Source organism: Pristiophorus japonicus, chromosome 13 (genome assembly GCF_044704955.1).
Source record: "Pristiophorus japonicus isolate sPriJap1 chromosome 13, sPriJap1.hap1, whole genome shotgun sequence".
Taxonomy (NCBI): domain Eukaryota; kingdom Metazoa; phylum Chordata; class Chondrichthyes; family Pristiophoridae; genus Pristiophorus; species Pristiophorus japonicus.
Window position 1 is genome coordinate 117931219 of NC_091989.1, and position 14604 is coordinate 117945822.

General features: G+C 45.9%; 1 protein-coding gene across 1 annotated transcript in view; it reads right to left on the reverse strand.

Moving 5' to 3' along the window:
* The window catches only part of LOC139278176 (BTB/POZ domain-containing protein KCTD19-like), a 69202-nt gene that overhangs the window by 45383 nt on the left and 9215 nt on the right, over window positions 1-14604 (reverse strand). The window contains exon 3 of the mRNA XM_070896829.1: window positions 9937-10084. Within this exon, the coding sequence (XP_070752930.1) occupies window positions 9937-10084 (148 nt within the window). The remainder of the gene's footprint in view (window positions 1-9936; window positions 10085-14604) is intronic.

Below are 14604 nucleotides of genomic sequence, written 5' to 3' on the forward strand. Positions count from 1 at the left end.
TAATTTTACGTGAAGCACTTTAAGACAAATTAATTGCCATAAGATGTTAAATAAATGTAAGATCTTTCTTTACAATCACCAGAAATAAACTGTCTACTTTAGTGTTTAAACAACTGCTGTACTACTGTTGACAATAAAAATCTCTAGAACTTAGGGCTCAATTTTCTCCAGTTATCTGCGTCGTTTTTTTGTTGTGCACCGCTTTTTTTGGCGTAAATTAAAATATCCAAGTTTCCCCAATGTTTCTGTGCCAGCGTAACTCAGTTAGGTACGATTTTTTTAGGTTAGTATTTTTTTGTGCCATGGGGCGTAACCAGATGTCTGTGCCAGTTTTTCACATTTAAGCAAGTTTGGCCAACTTACATTTTTCCTAGGATGGCATATGTGACCAATCCCAAAACACCTTCTGGGCCCTTAAGGAAAAACCAGCACATATTAAAAAATCGGCGTAGAAAGACGACATTGTTTTTAGGCGAAGTTTTGGAGGGAGTCAAGAAGACAAAGAAGCTTAATTTTTTCAAAGTCAAAAGAGAGAAAATGGAAGTCTAATACAATTCTTTAATTTTAGATTTTTTTTCAAAGTACCACGCCACAACCAAACGTCTCCTCACCGGGCTCGAGGGTTGGAGTGTCGGCCGGCAGAATCGCTCCCTCACCTGGACACAGGGGCTTGGCTTCAAAAGAAGCCCTTGGGGAGGGGGGGGGGGGGGAGTTAGAAGTTGGAAGCTGAACTGAAGGGATGAGAATCCCTAGACATACATCAGCTTCAAAAGAAGCCCAGAGGGGGGGAAGGGGTGGTGGACGCCGAACCCCTATGTTCCAGCGAGGGAGCGATTCTGCCGGCCAACCCTCAAGCCCGGTGAGGAGACGTTCGGTCGGTGGTGGGTTGGTACTTTGAAATAAATCAAAAATTGAAGAATTGCATTAGACTGTGTTTCTTCATTGAATGCTGAGCTTCCCGTTCTAAACAAGCCTCTTGCGCATGTGCAGACCAGGGTGTGGTCCATACTAGGGTATCGACTTTGGGGAGAGAGAGAGAGAGAGAGAGAGAGGAAAGAAGGTTTGAGTGCTTTGTCCTGCTATTTTGAGCTTCTTGCAAAGCTACAATTTAGTTATGGGGGCAATATTGACAATGCCATACCTCATGTAAGCCTTCTGCATGATTGATTAGGCATCATCGCATGAGGAACCTCAGAGCATGTAGGATGATTGGCAGGAGGCCTTACCCACATCGGGTATATCGAGACAGGCGTTTATACCTGCACGAGTGATGCAGACTGTGTGAGAAGGCTGTGTTTCTGAAAAGAAGTTGTAACCGAGATCTGTGAGTTAGTAAAAGCAGATCTGCACCCTAGGAGCGTTAGGAGGACTGCTTTGCCAGTTGAAGTAAAGGTTACAGCTGCACTTTCATTTTATGCTTCTGGATCATTCCTGGCCATAACTGGGATGTGTGCACTATTGTGCACCTAACACAGATGAGACTGCAAACAGGGAGGTTAAAGTAACAGTGACCTCAGTCTTTATTAAGACACTCCAAAGTGAGTAACAGGCCTTAGGGGCCGGCTTATATACAGTGCTCCCAAGGGATGCTGGGATTCCTTGGGACTTCAGGGGATGCGCTCCCTGGTGGCGGAACATGAGTGTGCATGCTTTACAGACGATACACAACATCACTCCCCACCCAAAGTCAAAGTGAAAACTATTTACAAGGTGAGGCGGTCAGGAGCCTTTCTTTCCCTGGTGGACCCTGGTGGACAAATGTCTGTTCTGGTGTGTTGGCTGTGCCCTCACTGGGCTGGCGTGTTGTTGGCCCTGCAGGGCTGCTGGGTGAGCCTGGCCTTGCTGGGCTGTTGGGCGTGATGGGTTCGATTTCCTGGTTCGGGGTCGTGTCGTTGATCCTTTGGATGTGTGTTGTGGGCTCGAAAAAGGTGGTGTCTGCTGTGGGTTGTTCAGGGCAGTCTGTGAACCACAGCCTCGTTTGGTCCAGGTGCTTTCTGCAAATTTGTCCATTGTCTAGTTTGACTACAAACACCCTACTCCCTTCTTTAGCTATCACCGTGCCCGCGATCCACTTGCGACCATGTCCATAGTTTAGCACATAAACAGGGTCATTCAGCTCAATTTCCCGTGACACAGTGGCGCGACCATCGTTTACATTTTGTTGCTGCCACCTGCTCGCTACCTGATCATGCAGGTTGGGGTGAATCAGCGAGAGTCTGGTTTTAAGTGTCCTTTTCATGATTCGCTCAGCTGGGGGCACCCTGTGAGCGAGTGGGGTCTCATGCGGTAGCTGCGCAGTACTCGGGACAGGCTTTGGAGTGAGCCTTCTGTGACTCGTTTGAGGCTCTTTTTGATTGTATGTACTGCCTGCTCTGCCTGCCCATTGGAGGCTGGTTTAAACGCGGCCGAGGTGACATGTTTGATTCTATTGCGGGTCATGAATTCTTTAAATTCGGCACTGCTGAAACATGGCCCGTTGTCACTGACCTGCATGTCAGGCAGGCAGTGGGTGGCAAACATGGCCCTCAGGCTTTCAATGGTGGCGGTGGCGGTGCTTCCCGACATTATTTCACATTCAATCCATTTTGAAAAAGCATCCACCACCACCAGGAACAGTTTACCGAAGAATGGGCCCACATAGTCGACATGGATCCTCAACCATGGTCTGGAGGGCCAGGACCACAAACTTAGTGGTATCTCTCTGGGCGCGTTGCTCAACTGAGCACACACGCGGCATTGCCGTACACAGGACTCTACATCAGAGTCGATACCGGGCCACCACACATGGGATCTGGCTATCGCTTTCATCATTACTATACCCGGGTGTGTGCTGTGGAGAACCTAGATGGATGTCTCCCTGCCCTTTTTGGGTAGCACTACGCGGTTACCCCACAACAGGCAGTCTGCCTGAATGGACAGCTCGTCTTTTCGCCGCTGGAATGGCTTGATTGGCTCTTGCATTTCAAAGGGGATACTGGCCCAGCTCCCATGCAGCACACAGTTGTTTACTCGGGTGGTCCAAGTCCTAATCTGGCGGGCCGTAAGAGGTGATTTATCATTTTCAAACGCTTCCATGACCATCAACAAGTCTGCAGGCTGTGCCACCATCAACAAATTTGCAGGCTGCACCATTTCCACTCCCGTGGTGGGCAATGGTAGCCGACTGAGAGCATCCGCACAGTTCTCGATGCCTGGCCTGTGGCGATGGTACAGTTATACGCTGATAGCACGAGTGCCCACCTTTGTATGCGGGCTGAGGCATTAGTATTTATCCCCTTGTTTTCAGCGAACAGGGATATGAGGGGCTTGTGATCGGTTTCCCAGCTCAAATTTGAGGCCAAACAGGTACTGATGCATTTTCTTTACCCCGAACACACACGCTGATGCCTCTTTCTCAATCATGCTGTAGGCCTTCTCGGCCTTAGACAAGCTCCTGGAGGCATAGGCGACAGGTTGCAACTTCCCCGCAATGTTAGCTTGTTGTAATATACACCCGACTCCGTACGACAACACATCATATGCTAGCACAAGTCGTTTACACGGGTTATACAATACAAGCAGCTTGTTGGAGCATAAAATGTTTCTAGCTTTCTCAAAAGCAATCACGGTTTTTTTTCCCATACCCAGTTCTCACCTTTACGCAATAACACATGTCGGGGCTTTGAGAGGGTGCTTAACCCTGGTAGGAAGTTACTAAAATAGTTGAGTCCCAGGAACGACTGCAGCTCTGTGACGTTCTGTGGCCTGGGCGCGTTCCTGATAGCCTCTGTCTTGGTTGTCTGTGGGCTGAATGCCGTCCGCCTCGATCTTTCTCCCCAAAAACTCAATTTCTGTTGCCATGAAGCAGATGACACTAAGTTGGGTGGCAGTGTGAGCTGCGAGGAGGATGCTATGAGGCTGCAGAGTGACTTGGATAGGTTAGGTGAGTGGGCAAATGCATGGCAGATGAAGTATAATGTGGATGAATGTGAGATTATCCACTTTGGTGGTAAAAACAGAGAGACAGACTATTATTTGAATGGTGACAGATTAGGAAAAGGAGAGGTGCAACGAGACCTGGGTGTCATGGTACATCAGTCATTGAAGGTTGGCATGCAGGTACAGCAGGAGGTTAAGAAAGCAAATGGCATGTTGGCCTTCATAGCGAGGGAATTTGAGTACAGGGGCAGGGAGGTGTTACTACAGTTGTACAGGACCTTGGTGAGACCACACCTGGAGTATTGTGTACAGTTTTGGTCTCCTAACTTGAGGAAGGATATTCTTGCTATTGAGGGAGTGCAGCGAAGGTTCACCAGACTGATTCCCGGGATGGCAGGACTGACATATCAAGAAAGACTGGATCAACTGGGCTTGTATTCACTGGAGTTCAGAAGAATGAGAGGGGACCTCATAGAAACGTTTAAAATTCTGATGGGTTTAGACAGGTTAGATGCAGGAAGAATGTTCCCAATGTTGGGGAAGTCCAGAACCAGGGGACACAGTCTAAGGATAAGGGGTAAGCCATTTAGGACCGAGATGAGGAAAAACTTCTTCACCCAGAGAGTGGTGAACCTGTGGAATTCTCTACCACAGAAAGTTGTTGAGGCCAATTCACTAAATATATTCAAAAAGGAGTTAGATGTAGTCCTTACTACTATGGGGATCAAGGGGTATTTCGAGAAAGCAGGAATGGGGTACTGAAGTTGCATGTTCAGCCATGAACTCATTGAATGGCGGTCTCCTGCACCTATTTTCTATGTTTCTAAGACACATTTCAATCACTTCAGCCGCAGCCCTACGCGATCCAGGTTTTGTAGGTGCTCGACGGTGTCCCGACCCGTGACCGAATTCCAAACGGGCATCTGTTGTAGATGAACAGTCCCTTGTGCGTGTTGATGCAGGTGAGGCCCTTCGAAGACTCCTCCAGCTCCTGCGTCATATAGGCCGAAGTTAGGTCGAGCTTAGTGAACGTCTTGCCTCCTGCCAGCGTCGCAAATAGGTCATCTGTCTTAGGTAGCGGATATTGGTCCTGGGGCGAGAAACGATTAATAGTTACTTTATAATCACCACAAATCATGACCGTGCCATCACTTTTGAGTACTGGAACAATCGCTGAATTCCACTGGGGAGATGATGCCCTCACATTGCAGCCTGTCCAGCTCGATTTCCACTCTCTCCCTCATCATGTGAGGTACCGCTCGCGCCTTGTGGTGAATGGGTCGTGCCTCTGGGACCAAGAGGATCCGCACCTTCGCCCCGGAAAAGTTTCCAATGCCTGGCTCAAAAAGAGAAGGAAATTTGTTAAGAACCTGGGTACATGAGGCCTCATCGACATGTGTTAGCGCTCGGATGTCATCTTAGTTCCAGCGAATTTTGCCCAGCCAGCTCCTTCCAAGCAGTGTGGGGCCATTGCCCGGGACAATCCAGAGTGGCAGTTCATGCACCGTGCCCTCCTAGGTGACCTTGACCATGGCGCTGCCCAGAACAGTGATAAGCTCTTTGGTGTATGTTCTCAGTTTCGTGTGGATGGGGCTCAGGGCTGGTCTGAGTGCCTTGTTGGACTACAGTCTCTCAAACATCTTTTTACTCATGATGGATTGGCTAGCGCCAGTGTCCAGTTCCATGGCTATGGGTAAGCCATTCAATTTTACATTTAGCATTATAGGTGGACATTTCGTTAAAAATGTGTGCACCCCATGTACTTCAGCATCTGCCTTCTCTCTCTGAGGCTCGAAATTGCTTTGATCCACCATGGACCGATCTTCCTCTGCCACGTGGTGGTTAGCAGGTTTTGCAGAGCTTGCAGCTCATCTGCAAGCTCACTGGAGGTTCCCCATTGTTCCACAGCTCTTGCAAACATACCCTTTAAAGCGACATGAATAGGCTGAATGGAAGCCTCCACAACGCCAACATTGCCTTGCATTCATCCTTGTTTGCGGACTCAGTCATCTGGGTTACCTGAGGCCTGCTGGTAGTTGCAGATTCTGCCCTGTACATTTCTGCTCGCAAACACAGTTCCAGTTAATTTATGAACATTGCTAGCACTTGTGTGCTGAGAGATTTGTTTGGTGTTATCACTGGTGGACATAAACGCCTGTGCTATCGCAATGGCCTTTCTGAGGGTCGGTGTCACTACAGTCAAAAGTTTTCGTAGGATGGTCTTGTGGCCAATGCCCAGAACAAAAAAGTCTCTGAGCATTTGCTCCAGGTAGCCATCAAACTCACATTGTCCTACAAGTCACCTTAGCTTGGCGATGTAGCTCGCCACTTCCTGACCTTCAGATTGCTGGCACGTGTAGAACCGATACCTCGCCATCATCACACTCCCCCACGGGTTAAGATGCTCCCGAATCAGTGTACACAGCTCCTCATACGACTTATCTGTGGGTTTCACCAGAGCCAGAAGATTCTTCATGAGGCTGTAGGTCAGTGCCCCGCAGACTGTGAGGAGGACCGCTCTCCTTTTTGCAGCGCTTCCTTCTCCGTCCAGCTCGTTGGCTACAAAGTACTGGTCTAGCTGTTCGACATAGGCTTCCCAGTCCTCACCCTCCGAGAACTTCTCCAGGATGCCCACAGTTTGCTGCATCTTTGTGTTGGATTCGTATACTCGTCGCCAGTTATTGTGTTCCTAACACAGATGAGACTGCACACAGGGAAGTTAAAGTAACAGTGACCTCAGTCTTTAATAAGGCACTCCAGAGTGAGGAACAGGCCTTAGGGGCCATCTTATATACAGTGCTCCCAAGGGATGCTGGGATCCCTTGGGACTTCAGGGGATGCGCTCCCTGGTGGCGGAACATGGGAGTGCATGCTTTACAGATACACAACATGCACCATTTCTCAACATGCAACACATATCTGCATTCGGCAGGTCTCTGCTACACTGTATGCCTGGAGGAATGACTACATAAAGTTTCCCGTGACTGCCCATGAAATGCGTGACAGGGCTGTGGGCTTCTCCAGGATTGCTGGCTTCCAAAAGGTACAGGACTGCATTGATTGTACCCACATCGCCTTGTGAGCACCTTTGGAGCATTCCGAGATGTACAGGAACAGAAAAGGCTTCCACACCGTGAATGTGCAGCTTGTCTGTGACGACACGCATCGCATCACGGCAGTTGATGTGAGATACCCTGGGAGCACCCATGATGCGTTCATCCTACGCGAGAGCGTTATATCTGCCATGTTTCAGCAGCAGCCAGAAGGGCAGAGCTGGCTGCTGGGAGACAAAGGGTACGGCTTCGCCACCTGGCTCATGACGCTCCTACGCGTAACCGGGACGGAAGCTAACCAGGAATACAATATGTCACACATTGCGACGCGCAGCGTAATGGAGACAACCATTGGCATCTTGAAGCAGCGTTTCCGATGCTTGGGCCATTCGGGAGGCTACTTGTAATACTCCCCTGAGATTGTTAGTCAGTTCACTGTTGTGTGCTGCATAACTTAGCCATCATGAGGCAGCAGCAGCTGGTAGCAGAAGACCCACCTGAGGTGAGAATGGCTGATGATGAGGAGGAACATGCAGATGATGAGGAGGAGGAGGACGAGGAAGCCATGCAACTACCTGAACCTGGAACACGACGGTAGAGGAGGGAGGGCCGTGTGCCAGCAACTCATCCGTGAACGCTATGCTGCCTGAAGGCTCAGCGGCAACTATTCCAAATGGACCATGTTTACTGGTTGGACCTCTTCCGTAATGTTGTGTTGTGTTAATGGAACAAATAATGGAAATTATTCTTCATTAGTTCAAAAAGTTGTGTTAATAATGGAACAAATAATGGAAATGATTCAGTTATAATTTAAAATATATTTTATTCAAAAGTTTTAACAATTGTTTGTACTTAACTTTATTAAACATATTCTTGCATCAAACTTTAAAGTTTTCAGTTAAGATTACTTACAAACTTTAAAATCACTTACAAATTTTTAAACTTGTAAAATCACATCACTTACAAAAAACTTTTAATTTGATAACAGTTACAACAGCAACATAACAACAGCAGCAAAGAAAGGGTACCATCATCTCTCCTCCACCTTATTCTATAACCGCCCGCTGCGCTTGGTCATGGTGACTCCACCCCCACCCGCAGGCGGTGGCGCAGCGTTTCTTGGGTTGGTACCAAGCTTATACTTTTGAGCATCTCGGGTAATGTGCATTTCTTGATGGGGGGCTTGGGCAGGCGGCAATGTGGAAGGCCCGGCTTGTGCCTCTTCAGAGGCTGGTCTGGGGATTGGAGTGGGAGTGGCAGTTGAGTCCGTTAATGGCCATGGGGTCTGGGCGTGTTCCCTTATTGCAGCAGCTAACTCTGACATTCCCTCCCTCATGTGCACCGACAGTGTTCCCATTTGTCATGAGAGTGTTGTTACCTCTCCCAACAGTCCCGATACCTCATCACCCACCCCACTGATGGTGTGCAGGAGTGATCGCGTAAGGTCAATGCTCTCCGCACTCATTGCCATCATCTGAACCACATCTGTTAGAATCTGCACCTCAGGAGAGCGGTGTCGAGCTCTCCTTCCCCTCCTCACCCTGGGTGTGGCTCGCTGCATCCCATTGGAGCCCGCAGCCTCGGATGGTGGGGCCCTGGGTGTACCTTGTGGCACCCCACTGGAACCTGCAGCCTCAGACTGTGCAAAACCACTCGTATCACTCAGGAAAGGGGCTGGCACCTCAATGGGCGGCACCTGCACCTCCTCCAAAGTGAGTACAACAATGGGAGCTTCATCCTCCCTCTGCCCCTCACCCCCATGCTCTTGGTCTGGAAGATGGGATTGGAAGATGTTCTCCATGCTCGCCGCATCTGAATCTTCTTCTGCATCGGCTTCAGCCTCATTGGGGTTGGCCTCAAGTTCTGCAAAATATAACAGAACAAACAAATGGTCAGCAGCAGAGGAGGGGGGCAGGGTGGCATGAGTAGGCTCACACAGCGCAGGCAGCAGGCTCATTTGAAGGACCACGATGAATGATAGCATATTGCATTAACCGAAGCGTAGCTGACAGAGATATCCCCATGAACCGAAGCATGGATAACCCGTGCAGTACTTGACTTTTAGCAAAGCCAGAATGTGGAATTTGCAGGACTTACCCTTTCCCTTGAGTGTGAGCCCAGCTTGTGTAGTGGTGGTTGCTTTTCTCCAGGCAGGACCTATCAAAGCAGCGACCCTGTCTTCCAAGTGTGTCAGTGGCTGCAGATTTGCCGGGCCTCCTCCTGTTCGAGTTCTCTCTCTTTTGTTGTGTGCACCTTCCTCTGCAAAGATGAAAATATAACTTATTAGAGAGGGTGTCTTTCTGCTGGGTGGGACAAACAGAAGGTCACATTTACTATTGCAATTCCAGTGAATAAATGAAAATATTACTTACACTAACTACTTGACCAAGGTCCTGCCACTTTTTGCACTGGCCTCCAGACCTTGGGGTGGTCACCATTGCATAGTAATCTTTTGCAAATTCGTTCCAGCGTTTCCTCATTTCTTTGGGTGGAATTTTTATGTGACCTCTGCTGGTGTCCAGCTCGTGCCATCTGGCCTCAATTACAGTAACTGGTGTCTCCACTTCCTCATGTGAGAAATTCTTGGTCCTTGAGCCGCGTTGCATATTACAGCTCCGATTTTTCCACTGAGAATTAAAATTCTCACACAGCACTCAAAGTTCACACACACAACTGGCTCTTTAAAAATGGCCGAATGCAGTCACGTAAAAAACATCATTTTTTTTGGGAGCATGTGCAGAAGGGAGGGGCATCATTATTTTGGCGTAGACATTAGGCTCCACCCCCTGAAGCTAAAGGATAGGCTACACGGCGCCAATTTCAAAAATTAGAACGGGGAAACTTGCAAGTTATTTTTTTGGAGTAATCGGGGGCCAAAAAAACGGCCGTAACTCTGAAATACGCAAAAAAACGGCATTGGGGAAAATTGAGCTCTTTTAAGTATCTTTATGGAAGCTTTAACTACCTGTGAATGCTGGACTTTTAATTTGGAACTCTGAAGGTTTACTGTTGCATCTTGTTCTCCAATAATTCCTGCTTGCTCTTTTAGTGACTGGCACATCTTCAGGTCGTATACGCAAATGATGCTTACTTTCTTTCATATTATCCAAAGCCTATTAAAATAAAATGTAAATCAATACATCTTATAAAAGTTGTTAGTCACAATACACATTTTTGTATATTCTCATAAAATAGTTTTACCTATTAGCTCTTGTAATTTCATAATTAAATGTTCCTTTCCTCACCTTTTTCATCCACACCATCAACACCTTTCCAAACCAGAGAAATCAATCAAATGATCTGCTCCCAGATCTGTCACTGCTGCTCAGTAATCACAAGCTTAAAAACCATGCAAGCAGCTCAAGCAATTCGGTTAGCTCTCTCTCCACCACCCTCCCAAAAATCCAGACAAGATTGGAAACTTGTTAGGTGAGAAATCACAAGTGCAATGCCATGTCCTACTGTTGCATGGTGCTTCAATACCAATGTACAGCCTAGTGTTTCTGGTTTTCTTCACCTGTAAAATGTTGCAAATGGTGAGGATATGAGAAATTCAGAGTAATTCTGAGTAATGCTGTTGGAAGGGAACTGTAATCCCCTGCAGCATATATCATTGAGATTAATAAATGGAAAATTGCCGGCAGTATGTCCTCAATATTCCAGCGTGCAAGATCCCCTGCCACCAGCACATACTTGGAAAATTATCCTCATTGGATGCAATGGAAAAAAATAAGCCGCCACAGCCTAATATTACAGCAATTACAATGAATTAGTTAAATTTTTACCCGACTTGCAAGAATTCCTCACCATATGAAACATTCCAATTCACAGGAATAGAGAAACTGACACTGCCTATAATAATTCTCTATCTACCTCCTTTGGCCAATCTTTGGACATCATCTCATGTAAAACTGAGAGGAGGGCCAAGACTCATGCAAAAGTTGACAAATTAGCAATGAGCGTGATCTGGCACGTTGGGCCGAAAGCCTTCTTCTGTACTGTCAAATACTAAAGTTTTACAGTTAAAATGCCCAGGTGGATTGAGAACTAGTTTGGCAACAGAAGAGGATGGGGCTAAACAGTAAATGCTCTATCTGGAATAAATTACCAGCGCATCTGTTCTGGGATTCCTGCTATTTATAATATTTGTAATGTTGTTCAACTGGGTCTCTGTAGTATTATTTGCTGATGAGCCCAAGGTTTGTGGGCAGAAAATGAGTAGAAAGGGGATTGACTTGGTTCAGAGGCACTTTGACCAATTATGTAGATGAGCTGAAACACGATAGATGGATTTTAATGTGGATAAATGTAGCACAATGCATATTGGAAAAGATAATAGCAAATGCATGTATAACATGAAAGAGTTGCCATTGGCAGAGGTTGAAAAGAAAAAATATTTGAAAGTGATAATATGGCAGCTATTAAGAAGGCAAATTAGGTATTAGGATACACCTGAATGGCATTAGACTACATTAGAACAAATAATACTGACATCGTACAGATCAATGTTCAGGTTTATTCTGGAGTACAACATGCACTTTTGGAAAAGGTTATAAATGCATTAGAATGATTCAGAGAACAGTGACTAGGTTATGGGACTGGCTTATTAAGAAAGGATCATGCAACTAAATTTGCTAAAGAATAGAATGAAGGGAGACATGATGCAAGTCTTCAAAATAATAATTAACAGATGAGAGGAAACAAGCTATTTCTCTTGGACAGCGGTGAATTAAGGTCAGCTTTGTAACTATAAGTATAAATAATATTTTACAGGCCTATTCTACTTAAATTGAAAATGTTAAATATTTTAGAAATCATTTTCAATTCTTTTTAAATCTCATAATCTGAATCAGGATTTGTGAGCACATTTTAATACTTCTCATTATGTCACATCAGCAGCAGCTCACCTTTCTGCAGAAGTAACCAACCTTGCTTTTGAAAATCACTTAACAGGAGAAGTTATTAAATTCAAAAGAGGGTCTCTGCATTAATAGAACTTGAGTTACCATTGACTCACAAAATTTGTATGAATGTTTAGCTCTAATGTTTCACACAATAAAAATACATTTATACGGGATGAGGGAATTGTCCTATGAGGAGAGATTGAGTAGACTAGGTCTATATTCTCTGGAGTTTACAAGAATGAGAGGTAATCTCATTGAAACATATATGGGCTGGATTTTCCGGTTTTTGTGCTCTGGGTTTTTCCCCGGAAGGGCGTGAAAGGCGGCAGTGAGGTCACCAGCGCCCTGCCGCGATCCTCAGGTCGGGTTTTGCGGCAGCGCTGAGTGTCCAACGCCCCTGGTTGCGACACTGACGCAAGTTTGAACTCCTGTCCGCCCGGAATTACACCCGCAATGACTGCCTGGGAAATCAGAGCAGTCCAGCCATGCCGGCAGCAGAGAGAAAGGTCAAGTTCTACAAAAGTGCGAGTGTTTTTTGTTTTAATTTTTTGTGCGATTTGTGTTTCAGTGGCAATGTTTTAGGAATGTTTTTGTGTGTTTTTTTAAGGATCCCCTCTCCCCCCCCCCCCCCCCCCCCCCCCCCCCCGGCCCCAGGCTCTTTAGCTCGGGAGATTCCCATCCTTGGGCCACGAGAGGTGTACAACACCTCCCTTAGCACTGCGGCCCCTGACGCAGGGCCGAGATGCCCAAACTTGCATACTAAAGCACAAACTATTCCCGACCGCTAACTTTCCTGCCTGCCTCCATTATCGCCTCGAAAACAGAAAAGCTGAACATCTAGCCCATAAAATTCTTAAGGGACTTGACAGGGTAGATGCTGGGTGGATGTTTCCCCTAGCTGGGGAGGCTAGAACTAGGGGCCACAGTCTCTGAATAAGGGTTCCACTATTTTGGACTGAGATGAGGAGAAATTTCTTTACTCAAACGGTTGTAAATCTTTGGAATTCTCTACCCCAGAGAGTTGTGGATACTCAGTCGTTGAGTATATTCAAGTCAACGAGCGATAGATTTTTGGATACTAAGAATCATAGGATATGGGGATAGTGCGGGAAGGTGGAGTTCATAGAATCACTGAAATTTACGGCACAGAAGGATGCCATTTGACCCATCGTGTCTGTACTGGCTGGAAAAGAGCTATCCAGCCTAATCTCACTTTCCATCTTTTGGTCTGTAGCCATGTAGGCTACGGCATTTCAAATGTATATCCAAGTACTTTTTAAATGTAATGAGGGTTTCTAGCTCTACCATCCTTTCAGGCAATGAGTTCCAGACCCCCACCACCCTCTGGGTGAAAAAGATCTCCTCAACTCCTCTCTATTCCTTCTACCAATTACTTTAAATCTATGCCCCTGGTTATTAGCTTCTCTGCTAAGGGGAAATAGGTCCTTCCTATCCACTCTATCTTGGGCCCTCATCATTTTATACCTCATTAAGCCTCCCCTCAGATTCCTCTGTTGCAAAGAAAACAACCCCAGCCTATTCAATCTTTCCCCGCAGCGAAAATTCTCCAATCCTGGCAACCTCGTAAATCTCCTCTGTACCCTCTCTAGTTAGTGCAATCACATCTTTTTTGTAATGTAGTGACCAGAGTTGAGATAGAAGATTAGCCATGATCTTACTGAATGGCGGAGCAGGCTCAAATCGCCATATAACCTACTCCTGCTCCTATTTCTTAAGTTCTTATGTAAAAAGCATTGCGTAAGGAAGTTATGTAGCATTAAGCTGGCACTTACGCTGTCTTTATGCGGTATGTTTGGCACTGGTGTTATACTGTGCGTTTTGGCATAATGGTGACAAAAGAATCCTACATATCTAACAGTGCAGATTGGTATTGGTTGAAGCAAAGATACCTTCAAGAAGTAAACTTACATTGTCTTAGTTGTATGCTATCGGTGAAAGGACTGACTTTAACTGATTTTATTTCTCAATGGAAAGGTGGCATTAGCAAAGTTACTTTATTTTCTGAGTAAAAAGCTGACTTTTGCACTGGCTCTCTTCACTGGTATAAATCTTAGTGCCAATCAAGTGTCCAGTAAACAACAGAACATGTATGCATCTAAGTGGTTTTTCCCCATCTCATGGTAATCAGAGTGCCATGCTTACGTTGCTCTATAAATGCAGTCACTACTTTGTATTATCCAATAGATTGGGCCAGCATTATAGTTTGCTGTACGGAATTGAATACAAGTTTTATTTCCTTACAGTGTTAAAACTTAAATATATTGATTCAGGAAAATTCATACTACCTGCATAACAATCTAGCTTCAAAGAGGCCGAAGGGTAGGTTTTCAGCATAGAGATTAACAAACTGAATTAAAACAACATATGAACATGGTGGAAAAAGATAACAGTCTGCAGACTAATTACACAGTATATGTTTTTCTTATAATTATTATTTTTTTTAAATTGTACTGCAAAATTAACTTGTTTTCTTTAAAAAAACACTTAGGAGTCGAAATTCGTTATGGCCATTTTTGAGACAGTGTCACCGCCTGAGTGCTGATTTTAGCGCCGGAATTAAGCACAGCCTCAAAGTCCTAAATTCAGTTTGTGCGCCCAAAGATGAGAGAGCAGCGCTAAAATGTGGCACTGCACACTCATCCTCAGGCGGCAGCTCAGGAGGCCTACTGAATTTCTCGACTGGAGGCTACCGCCATGCTCGAAAAAAA